At 43.6% G+C, this 24,521-nt stretch overlaps 1 protein-coding gene across 50 annotated transcripts in view; it reads right to left on the bottom strand.

Annotated features, from left to right (window-relative positions):
* ATG13 (autophagy related 13) overlaps nt 1-24,521 on the bottom strand; it is a 69,634-nt gene that overhangs the window by 3,936 nt on the left and 41,177 nt on the right. For 12 of the 50 annotated variants that reach the window (XM_054240824.2, XM_009008023.5, XM_078340957.1 and 9 more), the window contains 13 exons: nt 20,951-20,997; nt 19,224-19,364; nt 13,248-13,288; nt 12,377-12,473; nt 11,937-12,035; nt 10,386-10,479; nt 6,883-6,981; nt 6,026-6,136; nt 5,469-5,605; nt 2,957-3,071; nt 1,949-2,026; nt 1,616-1,732; nt 817-945 (listed from right to left, as the gene is read on the bottom strand). In XM_054240824.2, coding sequence (XP_054096799.1) covers nt 817-945; nt 1,616-1,732; nt 1,949-2,026; nt 2,957-3,071; nt 5,469-5,605; nt 6,026-6,136; nt 6,883-6,981; nt 10,386-10,479; nt 11,937-12,035; nt 12,377-12,473; nt 13,248-13,288; nt 19,224-19,364; nt 20,951-20,997 — 1,305 coding nt within the window. The remainder of the gene's footprint in view (nt 1-816; nt 946-1,615; nt 1,733-1,948; nt 2,027-2,956; nt 3,072-5,468; nt 5,606-6,025; nt 6,137-6,882; nt 6,982-10,385; nt 10,480-11,936; nt 12,036-12,376; nt 12,474-13,247; nt 13,289-19,223; nt 19,365-20,950; nt 20,998-24,521) is intronic. The other 38 variants (XM_078340944.1, XM_017978071.4, XM_035262531.3 and 35 more) reach the window with 8 other exon arrangements.

Genomic DNA, 24,521 nt, shown 5'->3' with positions numbered 1-24,521 from the left:
GTTTCGCCATGTTGGCCAGGCTAGTCTCGAACTCCTGACCTCATGATCTGCCTGCGTTAGCTTTCTAAAGTGCTGGGATTACAGGCGTGGGCCACCACACCTGGCTATTACTGTATTGTTATTACTGAGCATGCTTTTCTCCTTAAAGCAAATCCAAGGCGGCTACCACAGGGTCTTAATATCTATTTAGGAGGTGATCATTCCACCTCAGAGAGGAATATCTCCTGGCAGAGGGCACCCAGAGTTTGTGGCTTGTGTGGGGCACTCTTCTGCCTCTCAGAGGCAGGCAAAGGAAATGCCCTAAGCAGAGACCTGGGGTCATTATGGTACCAGGACATCTGGCCAAGAGTGAGAATTGCTAGATGATGGAGTGAGCTCTCTGATGAAAGGGCAAGAACACAGACACTTGGAACTTCACATTCTCCTCTGCCCAGTACCACTGGCATTTGCCTGGCAAGCTAAATAGTTAATGCAAAAGCTGTGAGAGCAACTTGGCCTAGTGGCATTTGCAAGGACAAGACATCAGGAACAGAACAACAGGAGCATGTAAGTAATGCTGAGAATGCAGAGAAAGGTGGAACTGAGCTCAAGCAAATTCCAGATAATGACTGCCGGGCACAATGCAAATCTTGGGCACAATGCTAATCTCAAGTGTGATCAGAAGATAATGGTCTCAAAATGTCTCCTTCCTATTACAGGGAAGATAGGAGGTGGTGTGGGGATGCAGAGGAGTAACAGGAAGAAATTTCTAGGCCTGTGGCAAAGAAATGACCACCAAATAAGGATGCACTGCAGTGGAGGAAGAGGTTTCCATACCAAGTCTTCAGCCATGGACTGCGCTCCAATATCTATGGAGAGGCTGCTCAGCTGAGGGGGATTCTGAAACTCACGATAGAAGGTCCCCAGGTCCATCGGAAGAATGTCATCTTTAGAAAAAGCTGGTTTCTTCAAAAACAAGACAGACTCAGTTTAGCTTGCTTTGAACCACTAAAGAGATAAGCTATGAACAAGTCTCTTTCCTTCTAGCAATTATCCAAGGAAAGGTTCTTCAGCCTTATCTTAGGGATAGGAGTCTTTATACTTCTCTCTTCCAGATTTTTCACTTCTCAGCCCTCCACCCCTTTTTTGAGAGAGGGTCTCACTCTGTGCAGTGGCGTGATCTCGGCTCATTGCAACCTCTGCAGCCTGAGTTCAAGCGATTCTCCTGCCTCAGCCTCCCGAGTAGCTGGGATTACAGGCACCTGCCACCACACCCGGCTAATCAGACTGTTCACTTCTAATGCTGCTGATAATATTCCTTTCCACTGGTTGGGTTTACATCCCCTTCCTTCAAACACCTTGCCTAGGCACAAATAAGACCTAAAAGAGTATCAGTGGAAAATCTCCATTTAAGAGTTGAATTTCATTATGAATTTTAACCAAGGGCATGACACAAAATGCCTTGTTGTTTATGGGCCTCCAAAATGGCTCCCCAGACCAGGGTCCAGCTGTCCAGCCTCTCTGACTACACCAGTACATCAAATCCCTATGAAGGAAATCTGGGTCAGGTACAGTAGATGCTTCTAGGTCTAGCTCCCCAGCACAGCAAAGGTCAAGAAAGGTGATGGCGACTTACAAAATCTATCATAACGAAGTCATCATGGGTATTGCCACTGCTGCCCCCGCTGGAGCCATCTGAGTGCAGGCTGCCCTGGAGAGGAGATTCAGTGTCTGGGGAATCTGGAGGATTCACCTGTTTCATAGTAAGGCAGGTTAGGGCTGACGCTGTGACCCAGATTCAACTTACTGTAAACAATCTGAAAATTCTGGGAAGAACTTAATGCTGGCTACAAATCCATAAGCTAAGGGGCCATGGTTTATAGTCTGTGGAGGATTAGTGACTCTGGCCCAGGAAGGACAATGACTATTATACCATCTACTGGGATCTGGTAGTCAATGGTGAGCTCACCATTGGATCAGTATCCTCCAGCTCCAAATTCTTGGGAGCAAACATGGCGAAGGGTATATCCAAACTCGTCAGGGTCACCTGAAGAGACACAGGAGAAAAGCGCTCATGCCTGCCCCTCCTACAGCGTTCCTGCTTCCTTCCAGGCTGCCAGAAGCCTAGAGGTCCAGCAAGTTCGCACACCTAGGCTGACCATGCTGCCCCTTAGGCTGCTGCCTTGTTAGACGCTCCCCAAGCTCCCTTACCTCCCTGTCCCCCCCAACACATACACCCACAGCATAAACAAGGGCTGGTGTAATACCCGCACTTTGGGAGGCTGAGGCGGGCAGATCACGAGGTCAGGAGTTCAAGACCAGCCTGGCCAACACCTGCCTGGCAAAACCCCGTCTCTACCAGAAATACAAAAAATTAGCCAGGCGTGGTGGCACATGCCTCTAATCTCAGCTACTTGAGAGGATGAGGCAGGAGAATCGCTTGAACCCAGAAGGCGGAGGCTGCAGTGAGCCGAGATTGTGCCATTGCACTCCAGCCTGGGCAACAAGAGCAAGACCCCGTCTCAAAGTCTCAAAAAAAAACCCAAAAAACTAAAAAAAAAAAAAAAAAACAAGGGCTGGGTTCCTGAGGACCCTGGGAATTCAGCTTTGGAAGCTTGATCCACAGTAATGCAGTAATAATGTACTTCACTGGCCCTGCTGAGGAGGAACCTCCTAGTTCAGTTCAAACAAGGCTAAGCCAATGACAGAGTGTAGTGTTTTTGTACTAAATGGTATCTACGTCTACTCTCCCTTTCTTGTACGAGGCTTTAAAAGGTCACAGAAGAATAGGTCTTGACTTATTATAGAGGGGTGGCACAGGTTATTAATCTTCTTCACAGAGAAATTTACACACAGATACAATTTTGCATGCCAGTTCAGTAGTTTCATATATAATAGTATCTCAGGTGAAGAACACTGTGGGGCCTTACTCTAAGAACTCAGACATTCTCACAGGTGGCAGTAGCAGAAAAATCACCTGGTTAATGGGTTTGTTGACAAAAGCCCCCACTTTTCGGACAAAGATTGTCTCCAAGACATCGTGTGGGGAGGCCCGTCCCTCGCTGCTGTTTGATACGGTTTCAGTATCCTCACTGGAGAAGAAAGGTTAAAGTTAGTACTCCTCAAACCGTAGCAGAGCGACTTAGTACCCTATAAATCCACCATCTGGTGGGGCTATGGCCTAGGATAGGAGTTGGCCCCCACTGGCCCAACCAATGGGAGATGGCATTATGTGGCCTGGCTGATGCCAGGATCACCCTGCCTTTTAAGTTGATTGCAGAGGGCTGCACTTCCTGGAACTACTAAAAGTTTTACATAGGTGAATGAAGCTCAGTGTTATAATTGTGCAAAACTTAAAATACAGCCGAAAAGACCGATGATAAATATGAGTTACCATGCATATAGCAGTCATAGATCCAGGCAAGCAACTCTCATAAACAACTGTAGTTTTAATATTTATGTATTACAATAGCCAGACCCCAAATTTTTAGCTTTTCTTCTTCTTTGGTTCCAAATTTGATTCCTTAGTCAGCCAGAGCTCTCTTCACCCTTGACAAACTGCCTGGGCTAAGGTTCTCTCGGCTCCCTGCCATGTTTCCTCCCCTCTCCCCTCTCCTTGCCCCAGTCATCCCTCCCTTAACAAAAATCTTTGAATGACATTTAATTTGGCTGCTCCCACTCCCTCCTTCCCAGCCCTTCAGACTGATACTGAGTCCTGCACAAGGGGCTCTAAGCAGCAAAAGTGGGGACCCGTGGTTGTGGCTGCCAAACCAGCAGTCACAGTCCTACAAGCAGCAAGGGTTAGGAAAAGTCCTCTGGCCAAAAACAGGGGTTCAAGGTGGGTAGGAGGGTTGTGCAGTCAAGTGGCCCCTGGACTCCAGCCAGAAGGGAGGAGCCACACTGCGCAAAGGCTTTTGAGCTCTTAACCTGTATTTAAGAACTCCCACACAGGGGCCTCTGTCTTTAGCTACTCCTGGACATGTCCCAGAGTCAAGGCTCAAAAAACTAGAATACAAAATGCCTTTGATCATCTAACAGAGGGAGAAAGGGAGAGGATGGAAGTTTGAGAAGCTAGGAATGACATAAATTATTTTTCCTGATGGATGCCAGAAAAAAAAAAAAAGGCTTTCTAAATGACTTCCCTCCCACTTTACCACTTTACCGTGGGAATGAAAATAAATAAATAAATAAATAAATAAGGAATTCCTATCATGTGAAAGTTCATTTAGAATGTGAGGGGGCAAAGTCATCTCATTATCTCGAAGGCCTTCAAAATCAAGGGAGGGTAGGGCAGGTCAAAACAGTCCGTGGCTCCCCAGGGAGAGTGGGAGCATCTTGGAAAGAAGGGCTGGTGTTCTGGAGTCAGAGAATCTGCTCGCCTTCCTGTCCTGTGAGCTAAGTGAGCTCAGGCCAATCATTTAACCCTTCTGAAAAAGCAGGCAACAGTGGTGGGAATATGAGAACGTTCACTTCTTATCTAATGTTTTCAGGATTTGAGTCTTATAGAATGTGTCACTTCAGTAATCAGAAAAGACAAAGATTTACATTTTTTTTTAATGAGGAAAACAGTTGTTCCAAAGGCTCTCCACCAGGCTCTAACACAGCAGAAAAAGATCAATTCCCAACTACAACACAGACACATTGTGGTCCAGACTTCAGGGCTATGGTCAACACCCTGTTCTGGTCCTTGGGAAACACTAAGGATTGATTCCAAGGACACAAATCTTGGAGTAAGAGAAAAACATCTGACAACCCCTTTACTGGATAAGGGTAACAAGAATCAAGCTCCTGCTGTTTCCTGTTAGTAGTGAAGCTCCAGGCCAGCTTCCTTCTATCCCAGCAGATGTATCAGATTCTTATCAGGGAACTTCAAGGAGTCCACACTGTTTTTCTCTTTCTTTTTTTAAAAATAGTTTTGAGGCTGGGTGTGGTGGTTCATGCCTGTAATCCCAGCACTTTGGGAGGCCAAGGTGGGTGGATCATTTGAGGTCCGGAGTTTGAGACCAGCCTGGCCAACATGGTGAAACCCTGTCTGTACTAAAAATATAAAAATTAGCTAGGCATGGTGGCGGGCGCCTGTAATCCCAGCTACTCAGGAGGCTGAGGCAGGAGAATCATTGAACCTGGGAGGTGGAGGTTGCAGTGAACCGAGTCTGCACCACTGCACTCCAGCCTGGGCAAGGGAGTGAGACTCTGTCTCAAAAGAAAAAAAAAAAGGGAAAAAATTTTTTGAGAGATAGTCTCACTACATTGGCCTAGTTAGTCTCAAAATCCTGGCCTCAAGCAATCCTCCCACCTTGGCCTCCCAAAGTGCTGGGATTATAGGTGTGAACCACCACTCCCAGTCAGAAGTCCATGCTTTGGGCACAAATGCCATACCCCAGCCAATGCTGAAAGCTACTCTTTACTGATACCAAATAAGCACGTGTGTCAGGGAGCCAAGGCCCCTGGCCAGCCTTAGCAGAGACAGAGCCAAAATGTGAACTCACCTACTGGAGGGTGTGGCAGCACAGTGGGTTCCATCAGAAGGGGTGCAGGTTGCCAGTCTCTCCTGGTCAGCCTGGGCACCATGGACAGGCTGGTTGGGAGCAAGGGGTACCCCACCTTCCTTCCCAGGAACCAACAGCTTTGGGGAAAAATGGAAAGAGACAGTGAATCATGGCATGCCAGGCAAGAGGAGAACCTCACATTCTAGCATGATAGTATCTGATTTTAAGTTTTCCATTACCAATGCTGCCACCAAGCGGGCAGTAATCCCTTGACCTTTATCCTCTCTGAAACTCAGTTAAGGGAGGGAAGACATGCATGGTAATGACTACAGAGGAAAAAGGAAAGAGGGAGAAAAATCCTTGAGAAGTCTTCTTTCCTTTCTGAAGCCTAAGAGGCTCCTTCCTCTCAGAGAGTCACTTTAGGTCTCTGAAGTTACAAAAGAGTTTTGCTTCAGAATATAGCACTTAGAACACGTCAGCCTTGAGACAGCCCTTAATTGCCTCCGGGTAGGGCAGGCAGCACTGGAAACCCATGGTCCTCCCATCTCTAAAGATACCTGGTGAGGGTGTGTAGCATTTAAGCCAGCAGCAAACACTACTGGATAAGCCAGGTCAGCTGATCCAACGCCCAGGGCAGTAGGCTGATAGGAAAGGCGAGAGCTTGAGAGCTAAGCAAGAGAAAAACAAAGAGGGGAAGAGGAAAGGCAAGGAAAAACAGGCAATCCCAGAGAGGAGGGCTCAGTAGAGAGGTAAGGAATGGCTCCCGCCCACATGCCCACATTGCAGGGGGCCTGACATGATAAGGGTTAGGGAGAGACCAGGCCATTCAGTTATCAGAGAAGAAAACACAGACTTGTTTGTACTGGGATAGGGATTACAAGCTGTGGAGCCTCCCAAAGGCCTGAAATAAGTTTCTTGCTCCCCGTTTTCCCAGGGGCTGAGCTAACTGTTTCAGTACTAAGCCCAGCAGATGTGTGGAGCATAAGCCTGGACAGAACTTGCAGCCAAAGTCATCAGGTTCTCCAAAGTCATTCTATTTTCTCCTTTGTCCTGAGGTACCTTTGAAACAGAAAGCCATCTTCTCTAATCACACCTTCCATCACCCCTGGAGATGGGAATATTGCTATTTATATTGAAAAAAGAAAGAATACCAGTCTTGAGTTGTTTATTTAAAAATCTGATATAAATAACTCCATGTATTTTTCACATCAATGGTAGGAGGAGGGGCAGATGAAAATTCCCTATTTTGGGCTGCTGGGCTGTGGCTGTGTCCTATTAAAATCTATTACCAAGCCTCAAAATAATCCCACAGAACACTCAGGACATTTAAATAACTATACCCTGTAATTTATTTACAATTTAAAATAAAAGGATGCCATCTGATTATATCCCCTTCTTCCCATTATGGACTCACTTGATGGGAAAAGGCCAGTCCTGCCATGGGGACCCTCAGGGTATCCGTCACCACAGGAGTAGGGGTCTGAAAATGTGCCTTTGTGACAGTAAACACACACTGTGCACAGACACACACGGAGACAGGAGAAACAAGAAAAAAAGAAAAGGGGCTTGAGAAAGAAGTGAAAAAACTCTCAAAGGAGCAGTAACAAGAAAGGCTGGAACCAACACTAGAGTCAGGAGTGAAGCAGGTGAGGGCGTGGGGCTGTCTTTCTAAAGGGACAACTTGGAAGGTCCTAGAGTGATGTTTACTTCAGGGCATTTCATGCATGCCTGTCTCCCTGACGAACAGCTAGAAAACAAAGCTGAGGTGAGCTGGCTAAAACTCGACCAAACAGAGAAACCTGAGCCAAGCATTAATCTGTCTCTGCTCAAAAAAGAGAGGAAGTCAGATAGCAGCTTCCAACAGAAGGGCCTGACTGCAGATGCAAGGTGTGCTGAAGATGGATAAGGATGCAGGGCCTGTAATGTTCAACTGAAAGCCTTTTTCAGGAAACCCAGAATCTGCAGGATAGTTTCAAACAACTGACATTTGTTGGCTGGAACTTTAAGAAGCTCAGATGCACGCTTTTCTACGTCATTCCAGGGAAGACAGTGGGTGTACAGGGGTGTGTGTGTGCGTTCTTACAGTCCCTGCTGGCGTAGGTGAACTTGATAGAGTAAAAGCTGGGGCATGTTGAAAACTCTTATGATTTCAAAGCTACTTAAGGGCATAATGCTTATGGTCATGATGATTATTTTGGGTCTTGCTGTTCCATTTTAGACCTGACCAGTTAGCTAATTAATTCTTAGAACTGGAGGCAGGACCTCAGGCCACAGTAGGTTCATTTCTAGACTTAATTCTGTGCCCAAATGGCACAATGATCTTCATACTGTTGGCAAAACCAACAACATCACATTGACATATATTTACTGGACTTCAGCAAAAGCTCCAATAGAAATTGCTAAGTTGAGTAATTATGCAAGTCACTAAGAAAAATACTACTTCAACATTTAACAGGAATGAGGAGAAATGACAGCAAATGATTGTCTCTCTACCACTGAGAGAAACTAGGTTCAAAATGGACTATTTTTGTACCAAACTGTACCAGCCTTGATCAGAGGTCCCCAAGGAGTAATGACAGGCCTCACTTATGGAGTGCAGACGACTGATAAGAACTTGGTGTGATCTAGTTTTAAACTGTGATAAGACACATTCGGAGACAGTTACCATGAAAAAGCCTCTAGTCACAAAGGCATGCAAACTTTGATGCAAACATCAGTTGCAGAAGCTACTAAATAAACATTTACTTTCAGGTTCAACTTCCCATTGTACCTGAGAAAGAGATAGACTAATCAGTAAGGCCCAGTCTCACCATCCCTCATATCTCACAAGTCACAACTTTATTATTTATGAATCTATTACTTGTGAAACAGAACTGCTTATTGAAACTTAAATTTGACATCTCTTTTAGAACAGCTGGGATGAGCTTATAAAAATAAAAATAAAAAAAAAAAAACCTCAACATATCTACAACTTAATTACCTAAAAAAAACCCACCCTGTTTCCGTTAATGTACACTAGGAAGAAAGCAGGTCTTTGTCTCTTTGTCTGCTTTTTTTGTCAGTGCTTCTCTGTGTCAGTAAGTATACAAGCAGCTCCCCCGATGAGATCAATGCTAACATGAAAGCAGCAGGGGAAGGACAATTCTGAAACCCCAAAACTAAACCGTTTTGGCAACTTTAGAACAAGAATCTCTTTCACCCTAAACAAGCTAGGATAACAGATTTTACATCACCATTCACAGACATTAACTCCTGCTTTTGAAACACATTACAACTCTGACTTTATTTCATTATTTTTTTTTTAGACAGGATCTCACTCTGTCATTCAGGCTGGAGTGCAGTGGTGTGATCTCGGGTCACTTCAGCTTTGACCTCCCAGGCTCAGGCGATCCTCCCAGATCAGCCTCCTAAGGAGCCGCAACTACAGGTTTGTACCACAACACCTGGCCAATTTTTTTATTTTTGGTACAGACAGCCTGGGCAGCACAGCAAAACCCCATCTCTACAGAAAATTCAAAAAATTAGCTGGGCATGGTGGCATATACCTGTAGTCCCAGATACTCAGGAGGTTGAGGTGGGAGGATTACCTGAGCCTGGGAGGTCTAGGCTGCAGTGAGCCATGATGGCACCACTACACTTCAGCCTGAGTAACAGAGTGAGAACGGCTTCAAATAAAAAAAAAAAAAGGTATGAAGAAAAATTGAAACAAACAAAAAAACACAGAAAATAAAAACACATGAACAGCTAATAAATTTGTCTGGTCCTCCAAAGAAGAAGTTGAACTGGGAGAATCTGGGGCTGATTTAAAGGAATAGAGAACTGAAGTAGGTCTAGAAGAAACTATCTAATGTGAAAGTCAAAGAGGAAGGCAATAATGAAGACGATGCAGCCAGAAGGGGAATCTGGAGGCAAGGAGGCTGGGAATGTGTGACTTGAGGTGGAAGGCAAGAAACATGCTCCTGCAATTCAGCCAGCTGCAAAAATGACTGCAGTGAAAGCAGCCTTGGCACCACACACATTACACAACAAGACCACAGGGGTGCTCTCTCTGGGGAAGCTGACGACAGTGTTTGGAGCCTGTGTTTTATGAAACTGGGTTTGTCACTGAAGACTGACTGAAGTGGAAAGTTAATAGTTAAAAACGCCTGGCTAGAGAATACACACAGGCAGAAAACTGTGTCAAGTATAAAGAAAAACTGGCCGGGCGCGGTGGCTCACACCTATAATCCCAGCACTTTGGGAGGCCGAGACGGGTGGATCACAAGGTCAAGAGATCAAGACCATCCTGGTCAACGAGGTGAAACCCCGTCTCTACTAAAAATACAAAAATTAGCTGGGTATTGTGGTGCACGCCTGTAGTCCCAGGTACTCGGGAGGCTGAGGCAGGAGAATTGCTTGAACCCAGGAGGCGGAGGTTGCGGTGAGCCAAGATCCTGCCATTGCACTCCAGCCTGGGTAACAACAGCGAAACTCCGTCTCAAAAAAGAAAAGAAAAACTATACTTACTGGTTTCTCCCTGGCATTTTACGCTAAATAACTTTTGGCTCTTTGGGGGCCCTTTCATTATTATAAATGAAATTTACTACTCAATAGAGAAGTAGCTAGGAAGTTAACAAGCATAGGTTAAAGTAAATCTCTGGTGTCAGAATGCATCTGGAATGCTGTGACTTGATGTTGTAGGGAATTTTAAGATGTCACCAGGAAGGTAAAAGCTAAATGTAACCCTGAAGGTTATGAATAATTACAGACTAGAAATACCATCTTCTGGATAAGAAGGCTGTCTCTTAACCCTCAAAGTAATCCCTTTAACAATCACCACCACTACCAAAAGGGATTGTAGCCAAATGTGGACACCATTTTATAAAGCCTATATATATACCAAACCACCACCACCCCCCGAGACCTGCACCCCCTTACCTGTGATGGAGGGGAGGTGGAAAAAGAGGTGGTACACACTTCTTGGGAGTCTTCTACAGATGGATATGTTACTCCAGTGTCCTCACCAGCAGTTCTAAAGTGAAAAAAAGGAAATAATGAATTTTATGGTGGTGGAAGTCAGTTTCAGAAAGGCTTCAAAAGGCGATTAGATAAGGATGGGAGTTGTACTAAGAACTATTTCACACAGTTCATACTGGCAAGAGAGGCACGTGGAGTCCTCAATAATTTCAAACATTCCAGAGAGTAGCATTCAGAGGTTTGACATGTTTTGTTCTTGTTTTTTTTTTTTGAGACAGGTCTCACTCTCACCCAGGCTAGAGTGCTGTGGCATGGCTCACTGCAACCTTCCCAGGCTCAAACGATCCTCCTGCTTCAGCTGCCCTAGTAGCTGGGACTACAGAAACGTGCCACCACGCTCAGCTAACTTTTAATTTTTTTTGTAGAGACAGGGGTCCCCCTATGTTACCCAGGCTGGTCTTGCATTCCTAAGCTCAAGCAATCCTCCTGCTTTGGCCTCCCAGAGTGCTGGGATTACAGGTGTGAGCCACCACATCCAGCCTGTTTTGTTTTTTAAATGCAAACTTCTTACCTGACCTATTATTTGAGAGAGCATTTTTTTTTTTTAAATTAGTAGAGATGGTGTTTCGCCATGTTGCCCGGGCTGATCTTGAACTGCTGGACTTGAGAAATCCACCCATCTAAGCCTCCCAAAGTATTGGGATTACAGGCACTACCCAACATACCTGGCCTGAGAGCATTTTCTTAAGCAAGGCCAGTGGTGGATCTGGGTTTTCAAAGAATTATCAGTAATAGAGACTCCATAAAACAAGTAACTAAACCCTAAAGACAAGCTATTCAATTTCACAAGTCTATCACATACTGATACACATCTATTCCAATGCTTAGAGAATTCTATTTTCTGAGTTCCAGACCTAGAAACACGTTATTCTGATATAAAACTAATGTGCTAGATGGCAACCTGAAAACCAATTAATTAATTTGCCAAGGATATTCCACAAATCATTGCCATTCTTCTAAAGCTCTAAGTAACTTGTAACTGAGAAAAGTCTTTGTTTGTTTGTTTTGAGATGGAGTCTCACTCTGTAGCACAGGCTGGAGTGCAGTGGCGCAATCTTGGATCACTGGAACCTTTGCCTCCCAGGTTCAAGTAATTCTCCTGCCTCAGCCTCCTAAGTAGCTGGGATTACAGGCATAAGCTGGCGTGCCCAGCTAATTTTTGTATTTTTAGTAGAGATGGGGTTTCACAAAGAAAAGTCTTATCACTAACATCAAGATCCAAAATATCCCAAGAATACTGAGACAGTCTGTATGCCCTAAGTCTTGGTGTACCTAAGAGGGAGCAGAAAGAAGGGAAACTGGCCCATTTGATTTATCTCCATGTGGGGTCTCCATCAGTGACCCCCCGGCCCATTGGAGAGTGAGTGCTGAGAAAGGTGTTCTGTGCACCTGTGCAGGATGGATGCTTCTGCCCAGCTGCAGTTTTGGAGAGCACCTTTTCACTTTCCTCACCTGTAATTGCAGGGGTGCATGGGAGAGGAGCTGGGATAGGGACGGTCCACAAAGTGATCAATAATAATCCCCATGATAGGTGGGGTCCTCTCAAATTGCCTGTAATACAATAAGCAGATTCCAATATTTGTTAGAATGCCTTTCCATCCCCCACAAAGTCCTCAGAGGGCCCCTCACCTTACATCTGTTGGCAGGCACTACCAGAGCTTTAGCTATCACAATCCCTATATATAAACCACCAATCCTATGTTCTGCACAAATTGGCTCTGGGACACTCAAATTCTCCAATCTGGCAACTGTGTTCTCTCTTTCTTGACTTTATTCTTCTGAAGGCACTGCTTTCAGCAAAGCTGAATTGTAGATTTAGTCTTGAAGTTTAGGAGAAAAAACACATTAACATCTTTGGAAGATTTCTTTCGGATTCTTTCGCTCTTCCTCACCTGGTAGACATGAAGGCCAAGTTAATTCTGTAAGCACAAGAAAGAGTGATGGTGCCCACAGGAGTGCCCACTGTCCCAACACGAACTGTCTGGAAGCCTAGGAGAAGAGATACATTATTAACTTTTTTTGCAGAGAACACTGATATTGCCCAGAGAATGCCTTTTCCTGAATTATTTGGCCTACTGTATGATCTCTGGCATTATCCACTTAGCACATTACGTGCAGAAGCCTCAATTTTGTGTGTATATGCAGGTGTATATATAGGTTTCTTTCTATGTATTGGGCCAATATTGGCAGGGGAAATAGCACTCTGTTTACAGATAAACCTACCTTCCAAGAGATAATATAACTGTTAGTCTTAAAGCCGGACCAAGTTCTACTAACCAGCCCTGCAAAGACACATCACATGCTAAAAAAGACAGTGAAGGAGCACTAGAATGTCACACAAACATCTCAATTTCAGAAATAACTGCCTTCCCCCAAGCTGCCACTCCAGAGCTAAGTAAAGACCCATGGCCTTGCAAGTGGCACTTTCAATAAAGCTTTCCTGATTTCCTTGGTTTCATTTCCATTTTTTCAAAATTCTTGGTGTTCATCAGAAACATTTCCCTTCCTCATTGTAGAAAATTAGGAAAATAGACAGTTTTATAAAGCGTAGGAAAGAAGACTGAGTTCCTGGAACTTTGGGAAAAATTATTTGATTACCCCTGGCAGATGCTTGGACCACCTACCTGCATTCTTATCTTTTCTTTACTTGTATTATGCATATTAAGACAACCACCTACATATTATAACAAGTAGAAACCAAACTCATCTCTGAAGTTACGAGAGCTCTGAACACAACAAATGTTTTTCAACCTTGATACATACCTTCTCCTAAGCCAGTCAGCTGAACTTCCCCAAAATATATCCTGTATGGAAGAAAAAATAAGAAATGTTACCTGATTCTTTACTCCTAAACGCCTCTATAGCCCAAACACCTAGAAACAAAATAAACAAAACAAAGCCTTCTTTACTCATCTGCACAAACACCTCTCCTGATGAAGCATTAATAATTCCTACTTCTCCAATTAAGCTGCAGGCATGGAGATGTATACAGAGTGGGTTGGTTAAAAAATAAAAAAAATAAGGCCAAGCAAAATGGCTTAAGCTTGTGATCCCAGTATTTTTGGAGGCTGAGGTGGGAGGGGAGACCCCCTCCTCTCCTCCTGCTTCCTGGCCTCCACCTCCTCCTCACCTCTGGATGTAAAGGAGAGTGAAAAAGGGAAAATACCAAAGAGCTTGAATCGGTGGTGAGACGACTTGCTGACGCCACTGACCAGGCCATAAAGAGGCCCAAGGAATGGGAAGATGACTCCCTTTTCGGTTCCCATCCTCTCTGCTATCTATAAGCCTTGAAAGAGTTACAAAGAATGTTATCACTACTGGCCAGATCCAGGCACTGGGTCATGTCCTCCATGTTTGCATGACCCAGGCCCCCGCCTGGAAATACCTCTGCCAATTAATGATTTACTGCCTTTGTCTTGTCTCTATAAGCCCCCTGCCCTGCCTGTTCCCACTCATGCTGCATATGAACTAGCAAATCAATGAGTCAAAGGTTGTGAGGTCAAATGTCCAGCCAATGGACAATAAAAGTTTTGCCTCAGTTTCCCCTTTAGCATTGTAAGCCTATAAAAAAAAAAAGGAGATGCTTCACCAGGAACTCAGTGGTCAAGGCATTAGCCTCCCACAGCTGAATAAAAAGCCACTTTCTTTCTCAGTTCGGTGTTCAAGAGATTTGTTCACTGCCAATCCTGCTACAGAAGCTGGAGGATCACTTGAGACCAGGAGTTCAAGACCAGCCTGGGCAACATATCAAGACCCTGCATCTGCAAAAAATGAATTTGCCAGGTGTGATGGTGCATGCCTGTAGTCCCAGATACCTGGAAGGCTGAGGTGGGAGGATCACCTGAGACCAGGAAGTCAATGCTGCAGTGAGCCAAGAATGTACCACTGCCTTCCAGCCTGGGCAACAGGAGTAAGACCTGGTCTCAAAAAAAATAAATGAGGAAAATAATAATTAAATGGAAACTGCTATTTAAGCTTCTTCTGTTTCTACAACATATTTTAAATTGTATCTACTGAGAAATAAATAATATATATATAAGAGTGACCAATAAGTCTAGTGTTGCTTCTAGAAGGCACCAGTTTTTTTTCTTTTTTTTTTTGAGATAGTGTCTTGCTCTGTTGCCCAGGCTGGAGTTCAGTGGTACAATCTTGGGCACTGCAACCTCTGCCTTCTGGGTTCAAGCAACTCTCCTGCCTCAGCCTCCTGAGTAGCTGGGACTACAGGTGTGCACCACCAAGCCTGGCTACCTTTTGTACTTTTAGAAGAGACAGGGTTTCACCATGTTGGTCAGGCTGGTCTTGAACTCCTGACCTCGTGATCCACCCACCTTGGCCTCCGAAGGTGCTGGGATTACAGGCATGAGCCACTGCACCTGGCCTGGGTTTTTTTAAAAGTAATTTTTTTGTAAAGACAGGGTCTCACTATGTACCCCAGGCTGGTCACAAACTCCGGCCTAAATTGTTTTTTTTTGTTTTGTTTTGAGACGGAGTTTTGCTCCTGTTGGACAGGCTGGAGTGCAACCTCTGCCTCCCAGGTTCAAGCGATTCTCCTGCCTCAGCCTCCTGCCGAGTAGCTGGGATTACAGGCATGTACTACCAGGCCTGGCTACTTTTGTATTTTTTAGTAGAGATGGGGTTTCTCCATGCTGGTCAGGCTGGTTTTGAACTCCCAACCTCAAGTAATCTGCCTGCCTCAGCCTCCCAAAGTGCTGGGATTATAGGTGCGAGCCACTACACCCGGCTCTCAATTGTATTTTTGTTTTTTTTAAACAGCGTCTCAGCATGTTGCCCATGCTGGTATGCAGTGGTATGATCACAGCTCACTGCAGCCTCGACCTCCTAGGCTCCAGAGATCTTCTCACTTCAGCCTCCTATGTAGCTGGACTACAGGCATGTACCACCACACCCAGCTAACTTTTTTTATTTCTAGTATAGACAGGGTTTCAGTGTGTCACCCATGCTGGTATCGAACTCCTGAGCCCAAGAGATTCTTCCACCTAAGCCTCCCAAAATGCTGGGATTACAGGTGTGAGCTACTATCCCTGGTTGTGGCTTCAAATTATTTTCCCAATTCAGCCTACCAAAGTGCTTGGATCACAGGCATGCGCCACCATACCTGGCCAGAATGTACTAGGGTTTGGTAAGTGGTCTTCAGTTGTGGGGAACTCTCTTTTTTATATACATATCATTTTTAAAATAGTAGCGATAGGGTCTTGCCATGTTGCCCAACTGGTCTTGAACTCCTGGGCTCAAGCAATCCTCAGCCTCAGAAGTGCTGGGATTATAGGCATGAGCCACTGTGCCTGGTCTTGGAGAAATCTCTAAGTAAATGGCTTAACAAAGTAGAAAATCTTTTCCACTATGGAATAATTAACTAGGTAAGACTATTCTGAAAAAAATAAAAACATAAACATGAGTGGAACCTTCTATGAGTCTTCCTGGACAGGCCAGTCTATATTAGCAAAAAGTTTGAATTAAAAACACCTAAAATCTGTTTTCATATTTTTCAAGTAATATTGATAAAAATTAAATATAAGCTGGGTACAGTAGCTCACGCCTGTAGTCCCAGCTCTTTGGGAGGCTGAGGCAGGTGGATCACCTGAGGTCATGAGTTCGAGCTCAGCTGGCCAACATAGTGAAACCCTGTCTCTATTCAAAATACAAACACTTAGCTGGGCATGGTGGTGGGTGCCTGTAATCCCAGCTACTAGGAAGGCTGAGGCAGGAGAATCGCTTGAACCCAGGAGGTGGAGGTTGCACTGAGCTGAGATTGTACCATTGTACTCCAGCCTGGGCAACAAGATAGAAACTCCATCTCAAAAATAAAATAAAATAAAATAAATATAATATATATGGGTTTATTCAATAAATACTAAGCTCCAGCAATGTATGAAGCTTCATGGTTAGATGTTAGGAAGGAAATAAAGATAAATATGAATCCTAGGTCTTAACGACTACAGTCTTGTGGACAGAAAAGAAATGTAGCCGAATGCAATGGATCACATCTGCAATCTCAGCATTCTGGGAGGTCAAAGTGACAGATCACTTGAAGTCAGGAGTTCGAAACCAGCCTGGCCAGCATAGTGAAACCCTGTCTCTAATAAAAATAGAAAAATCAGCCAGCCATGATGGTGTATACCTATAATCTCAGCTACTCAAGAGGCTGAGGCAAAAGAACTGCTTGAACCTAGGAGGCGGAGGTTGTAGTGAGCCAAGATTGTGCCACTGCACTCCAGCCTAGATGACAGAGTAAGGCTCCATCTCAAAAAAAAAAAAAAAAAAAAAGGGAGAGAGAAAAGAAAATAAATGTATATAAATATCTGAAATACAAGCCCAAAATTAACTACAGATCAGATAGACAAAAGATACTAACAAGCAGGGATCAGCAAACCTTTCTGCCAAAGACCAAACAGTAAATATTTTAGGATTGTGGGCCATATAGGTAGGGTGTAACAACTACTCAGATTTCTGTTGTATTACAAAAGTGGCCATAGACAATATGTAAACAAATGCGGTGGCTATGTTCTAAAAAAAAACTTTATTTATAAAAACAAGCAGATGGTCAGCTCACCATAGTTTAGTGACTCCTGCCATAAAGTAATACAGGAACAATGTTAATAGAGTGTTGCTAAAAGAGATCTTGCTAAGTAAATACCCTTTAACAAAAAGCTGACTTAGGCAATTCACTATTCATGTAAATACTGATACAGTGTTTAAATCTGCTAAACTTTTTCTTGGCTATATATATATTTTTGAGACAGGGTCCCCCTCTGTGTCACCCAGGCAGGAGTGCAGTGGTGTGATGGCTCACTGTAGCCTTAACCTTCTGGATCCAAGCAATTCTCCCTCAGCCTCCTGAGTAGCTGGGACTACAGGTGTGTAACACCACACCTGGCTAGGTTTTTAAATTTTTAGTAGAGACAAGGTCTCACTATGTTGTCCAGTCTGGTCTCAAACTCCTGACCTCAGGTGATCCTCCTGTCTTGGCCTCACAAAGTGCTGAGATTATAGATGCAGGCCACTACATTTGGCCAAGACTATGCTTTAATGGCATCAGGCTGTTAACCTTCTAACAACAGTATAAAAAGCGGGGGGGTCCACCTCTCAGAGGGGGACCAAGTCTACCTCTGAGATTACCCACCTCTCTAGATCTAAGCTACAGTTATCTGTATCCAAAAGCACTCCTAAATCATCAACATCCTGTGAGCAATACTGGTTTATTTGGGTTTTTTTGAGACACAGTATTGCTCTGTCACCCATGTTGGAATGCAGTGGTACGATCAAGAGATTTTTACATTCAAGAGATTTTTATGCCTCAGCCCTGAGTAACTGGGATTATAAGAGCGTGCCACCCTGCCCAGCTAATTTTTTTGCATAGTAGAGACAGTATTTTGCTATGTTGACTGGCTTGTCTCGAACTACTGTCCTCAGGTGACCACCCACCTCAGCCTCTCAAAGTGTTGGGATTACCGGCATGCTCCGGACCCCTGAGAGCAATAATGATTACTCCAGATATACATGATAAAGGACACGTTAAACACTGGTATGAAAAAGACTAGGAGTCCTAGGTAACTAAGTTGATGATTTTAGTAGGGTATCTTTCTAATACATCTGAATAGAAGTCTAGCAATTTTCAAATAAAACAACTTGAAACCAGAAGAAGACTACAGAGAAGACAGCAAAAATTTATTAAAGACCTAGAAAAATAGACACGGTTAGGCTTGCTAGGAGGATATTGCTAAGAAAGTTAAAGGAAATGACAACTATTCTCAGGTACTGGATTGTTTCAACAAAACTAGTTAAGTCTCTCCTCTTTGATCCCTCTATCTTGTGATAATTTCGTCTAAAAATCAGCTCTATCTGTGTAAGCCAAAGGCTAAAACCAATGGCTCATCACTAAATACAAAAAAAAAAAGGCATCTTTGGTAGATTTGGGACCCTGGCATTCCAAGCTCTTCTCTCACACTTTGCTACATACCCTCTACTCCAGCACTCTGGTCCATCTGACAATCTGAGCAGAGCTGTTACCCTGCACTCCACCTCTGTGCCTTGCTAGCTGCTGAACTCTCCAGCTGGAATGATTATTCTCCCTCACTTCTACCAGCTCAAATTCTCTTTCCCTAATGGGCCAGCTTAAATGCCACTTCCTCCCTAAGACCAGCACTGTTTACCAACCAGAACAAACTTTATCTTTCTATATTCTCTCAGTACCTTTTTTTCCTAGTGCTGGACCTCTGTACATTTCTTCAGTGATCCTAGCACAAAGCTTGCACTAAAAATGCACTCAATAAATGTGCTGAGGTGAAATACTCCAAAGAAAATACTCTGTTGACCAGTTCTTTATATCCACAGATAACTAATTAAAAACTTAAACTGAGTTAGCAGTTAGACAAAAAGTTTTAATTTAACCCTGGAATACAGAAGACTGTAGAATCTTCCCGGTATAGACTGTTTGATTTGACTTCCTTCTCTAGCTCTAAGATGTTCATCACGAGGACCTCAACATCCATTCCACAGGAATCATGATTGTGCATAGAGAAAAGGATAATAAACTTGGTGGCTTTGGAAGGATGAGGTTCACAAGGAAGGCTGGATAGTGATCATACGAAAGCAACAGCATCAATAATCCAAAAAACCAAACAACTGTCAAAAACATCATCACAGAACACCTAAGTGCCAGTCAATGTGCAAAGTGAGGAGGCTGATAAGTGAATTAAGATGGTCATCTATGCTGTTTACCTGTATAATATAACATATTCATGCCCTTGTTTTCTGGAGAGCCTGTAGGCTGGTGTCACCCTAGTTATAGCAAGGAGAGACTTCAGCAGCAATGACAGTCTGTTGTACACCGTGTAGGAAACTTTGATTTCTTTATCACACCTGCCAGACACAAAGATAAGGTCAGCATTTTCCTAGTAAGCACTGGAGCTACACAAGACCAAATTTATTATTAAGACATGTTCTCAACTACCCAGAGAACTCTAATTACATGTTTATCAACAGAGTATTGAGGTAAGCCAATGTTTACTTTCTCATGTTCTAGACATAAGCACATGAGCACCAAAAGGCACTCAATATATTTTTTCTAGCTTCAGTGTGTTTTTTCCAGAAATAAAGCAGCACATCTGAAAACAAACATTGCAATTATACATACTGAAGGTGTAGATGTACTATCCTATGAGCTGTCTATCTCAATAATCTAACAGCAGTCTGAAGAAAAGTCAGCTTGGTACTGTAATTTTGGGCCATAACCTGGCAATTACATTGTTTTTTTTTTTTAGATGGAGTCTCGCTCAGCTGCCCAGGCTGTACTGCAATGGCACATTCTCAGCTCACTGCAACCTCCTCCTCTCAGGTTCAAGAGATCCTCCAGTCTCAGCCTCCGGAGTAGCTGGGATTACAGGTGTATGCCACCAAGTCCAGCTAATTTTTTTGTATTTTTAGTAGAGTCAAGGTTTCACCCTGTTGGCCAGGCTGGTCTCAAACTCCTGACCTCAGGTGATTCACATGCCTTCGCCTCCCAAAGTGCTGGGATTACAGGCATGAGCCACCATGCCCAGCCTGGATTGTATTCAATAAAGAAAATTAGGGCCGGGCGCGGTGGCTCAAGCCTGTAATCCCAGCACTTTGGGAGGCCGAGGCCGGTAGATCACGAGGTCAAGAGATCGAGACCATCCTGGTCAACATGGTGAAACCCTGTCTCTACTAAAAATACAGAAAATTAGCTGGGCATGGTGGCGCATGCCTATAATCCCAGCTACTCAGGAGGCTGAGGCAGGAGAATTGCCTGAACCCAGGAGGCGGAGGTTGCGGTGAGCTGAGATCACGCCATTGCACTCCAGCCTGGGTAACAAGTGAAACTCTGTCTCAAGAAAAAAAAAAAAAAAAAAAAGAAAATTAATGCCCACCACACATACTTATCACTAAGATTTTTCTTCTGATGTGTTATTTCCTCAATTTTCCTATATACTCTTCCTAAAAACTGAAGCTTCAGGCAGGAGGTAAACTAATCTGTCTTGAAAGATGAAAATGGGGGAAGGAAATAACATGCATTTCTAATCCATGACCCCACACAGTCTGTAAAAAGGAGCAAGGAGGGGAGATCTTACTGGATGGCTGCCACACAGAAAAGAGACAAAATAGAGTAGTCATATTACAAGAGCTTGCGAGGGATTTAATCAGAGAACTAGCTGTACTCTGGGAAAACAACAAAGCCCTTTCAGCTTTCTCTGCTGCTCCTTTCCCTGTGGTGTCTGAGTCTCGCTGGACTGATGTTCCCTCTGAAGGTCATCTCTGTGTCTAGGCTGGAAGCCAAGCATGAAGCAAATTGCAGCAAAGACCTGTTGGCTTTGTTAAGTGGCCAGAATGCCCTCCCTGACTCTCAAAACAAAGCCCAGCTTTTCACATGATGTCATCTACTTTATCCTCAGCAACCACAACCAAGAACCCTAAGATGCCGCACTTACTTTTCATTCATTTCAAGACACCATATTTCCAGCTCCATGGAATCTCCCTGTAGATAAGACAAATTTAAAATATTTGTTTTAAATATTATTTTTAATTTCAAAGCATTATAGTCAATATAAAAATATTAAAAGTTATAGATAAGCAAAAAGAAAAAAATGGATATAAACTTATAATCAAACCAGCCTCTTCTCTAAATAAAAATGCAATCACAGTCTATATACTATTTTGATCACTTGCTTTTTCTTAATAAACATGCCATGGAATTTTCTTTATAATTAAAAATTCTAAATAATTTATAATGGTTCCACAGTATTCCACCACATGACTATCATTTTATCCAACTAGTCCTCCTATTCTTGAACATAAATGTTTCTTTATTCTTTCTTTGTATCTTTATCTCAGTGTGAACATAAAGGTTGTTTCTAATTTTCATTACTACAAACATTGTGATAAACAGCCTTGAGACTAAAACTTCCCACACCACCTCAATTAATTTATTTAGCAAATTTTCAGAATTAGAATTGCTAGGCTGGGCGTGGTGGCTCATGTCTGTAATCCCATCACTTTGGGAGGCTGAGGCAGGTGGATCACAAGGTCAGGAGATCAAGGCCATCCTGGCCAACATGGTTAAACCCCATCTCTACTAAAATTCAAAAAATTAGCCGGGCGTGGTGGCATGCGCTTGCAGTCCCAGCTACTCAGGAGGGTAAGGCAGGGGAATCACTTGAACCCAGGAGGCAGAGGTTGCAGTGAGCCAAGACCACGCCACTACACTCCAGTCTGGCGTCAGAGCAAGACTCCACCTCAAAAAAAAAAAAAGAATTGCTGGGTCTAAGAGTGAGTGTCCTCTTAATACATGCTTTTAAGATTTTAATATGTATTTTCAAACTGCCCTTCAGAAAGGCAAACACATTTCAAATGAAGGAAAGAGTCTTTCCCTCCAATTCTATGAGGAATATTTTTAGGTGACACCTACAGTTGAGGAAAGCTTGTTACCTTAAGAAGTTCTTTAGTTAAAAATCTTTTAGGGCTGCGCATGGTGGCTCACCCCAGTAATTCCCCCACTTTGGGAGGCCGAGGCAAGTAGATCACCTGAGGTCAGGAGTTTGAGACCAGCCTGACTAATACAGTGAAACCCAGTCTTTACTAAAAATACAGAAAGTAGCCAGGTGTGGGGGTGGGTGCCTGTAATCCTAGCTATTAGGGAGGCTGAGGTGACAGAATCGCTTGAACCCAGGAGGTGGAGGTTGTAGTGAGGCAAGATCATGCCACTGCATTCCAGCCTGGGTAACAGAGCGAGACTTTGTCTCAAAGAAAAAAACTTTTAGCTGTCTGATACTTTAGCTAAACTGTTCACCTCTCTAGATGTTATTCTAAACAGACATAGCCCAGTGGACAGGAAAGAAAAATAAATGACTCAAACCAGAATCCCTCAACCTTATAACACTCCTGTGTGTCACTTGGTGAGAAAGACAGTCACATATCTATGAACGTAAGTAAACCTTCCTACTAATCAGTTGGGAGAGGGCTATTTTCTTAGGGTTGAGAGTAAGTCTGAGTTAGTTTTTGGAAGAGAGAACTGACTTTTAATTGTTCTAGATCAAATTTAAATATGCATCCTTCATAGACATACCCTTCCGATCACACTGTCACTTTTTGTTTGTTTTTGAGACAGGTCTCACTCTGTCACCCAGGCTGGAGTTCAGTGGCACCATCTTGGCTCACTGCAACCACTGCCTCATGAGTTCAAGCACCCTGCCTCAGCCTCCTGAGTAGCTGAGATTGCAGGCGCCTGCCACCACACCCAGCTAATTTTTTTCTTTTTTTTTTTTATAATAGAGATGGGGTGTCAACATGTTGGCCAGGCTGGTCTTGAACTACTGACCTCAGGTGATCTGCCTGCCTCAGCCTCCCAAAGTGCTGGGATTACAAGCATAAGCCACCGCGCCCAGCACACTGTCACTTTTAAATGGTATGATAAATTTAAATTTCCCCCAAAACTCAAAAGATAACGAGATACTGGGAAGCACCTGAGTTGATGTGGTCTCTCTAGGACCATCGGAACAGTTTATCATCTGATTTTATACGTGCTTGGGAGAGGAGTTTTTCAAGGGATTTATTTTACACTCCCTATGAATAACTAAGGAAAACTTAACAGTATAAACTGGCAATTCAACAAAGAAGCAGTTTCTTTGTTATAAAAACTGGCAATTCAACAAAGAAGCATTTTATTTGGTAGTAGAATTTCCATGGAATATATACTGATATCATTTATTCAATACAATTCTTGAAAGCATACTACATGCCATCCCAGGCACTAACCTGGGTCCTGAGGACACAGAGGATTATTCATTTACACTCTGCCTCATTTCATAAAGAACTTGAGGAACTAAAAAAATATGTAAGATGTGGCATAGCTGTTGACCTCAAGAAGAAAAGCAGTTAAGAGTATAAATAGGAACATGTGTTGACTTCTTACTACATGTATGTTAGACATTTTTTTTTTAATTGCACTTTAGGTTTTGGGGTACATGTGAAGAATATGCAAGATTGTTGCATAGGTACATACAAAGCTATGTGCTTTGCTGCCTTCCTCCCCATCACCTATATCTGGCATTTCTCCCCATTTTATCTCTCCCCAACTCCCCACCCCCTGCTGTCCCTCCCCTATTTCCCTCCAACAGACCGCAGTGTGTGATGCTCCCCTCCCTGTGTCCATGTGTTCTCATTGTTCAACACCCATGAGTGAGAACATGCGGTGTTTGATTTTCTGTTCATTTTCTAAATAAGGATTAAAAAATATATATTATAGCTCTGCAAGACTGTGAAATATTGTTAGTTTAAAAGTGCTAGTGGGGGCCAGGCGCAGTGGTTCACGCCTATAATCCCAACACTTTCGGAGACTGAGGTGGACAGATCACCTGAAGTCAGGAATTCGAAACCAGCCCGGCCAACATGGTGAAACCTTATCTCTACTAAAAATACAGAAAATTAGCTAGGAGTGGTGATGCATGCCTATAATCCCAACTACTTGGGAGGCTGAGGCAGAAGAATCGTTTGAGCTGGGAGACACGGGCTGCAGTGAGCCAAGATCATGCCACTACACTCCAGCCTGGGCGACAGAGCAAGACTCCGTATCCAAAAACAAAAAAGTGCTAGTGGGGTCGAATTAAGTAATTTGGCTGAAGTCACTCAGCTGGGATCTGAACTTGATTCTGTGTGGTTCGTTCCAAATTCTATTTACCTTTCATTATACCATACAGCCTTACGATCTATTAGTGAAAATACATTAACAAAAATACAAGAAACAATATCTGCATCAATCCTAATGTGAAATAAGGCAAGCAAATATATTTTTAAAAACTCGGCCGGGCACGGTGGCTCACGCCTATAATCCCAGCACTTTGGGAGGCCAAAGTGGGTGGATCACAAAGTCAAGAGATCAAGACCATCCTGGTCAATGAGGTGACACCTCGTCTCTAAAAATACAAAAATTAGCTGGGCATGGTGGTGCGTGACTGTAGTCCCCGCTACTTGGGAGGCCAAGGCAGGAGAATTGCTTGAACCCAG

Source organism: Callithrix jacchus, chromosome 10, assembly GCF_049354715.1.
Source record: "Callithrix jacchus isolate 240 chromosome 10, calJac240_pri, whole genome shotgun sequence".
In the NCBI taxonomy this organism is placed as follows: Eukaryota; Metazoa; Chordata; class Mammalia; order Primates; family Cebidae; genus Callithrix; species Callithrix jacchus.
This window is presented reverse-complemented; position numbering and strand designations above follow the sequence as displayed.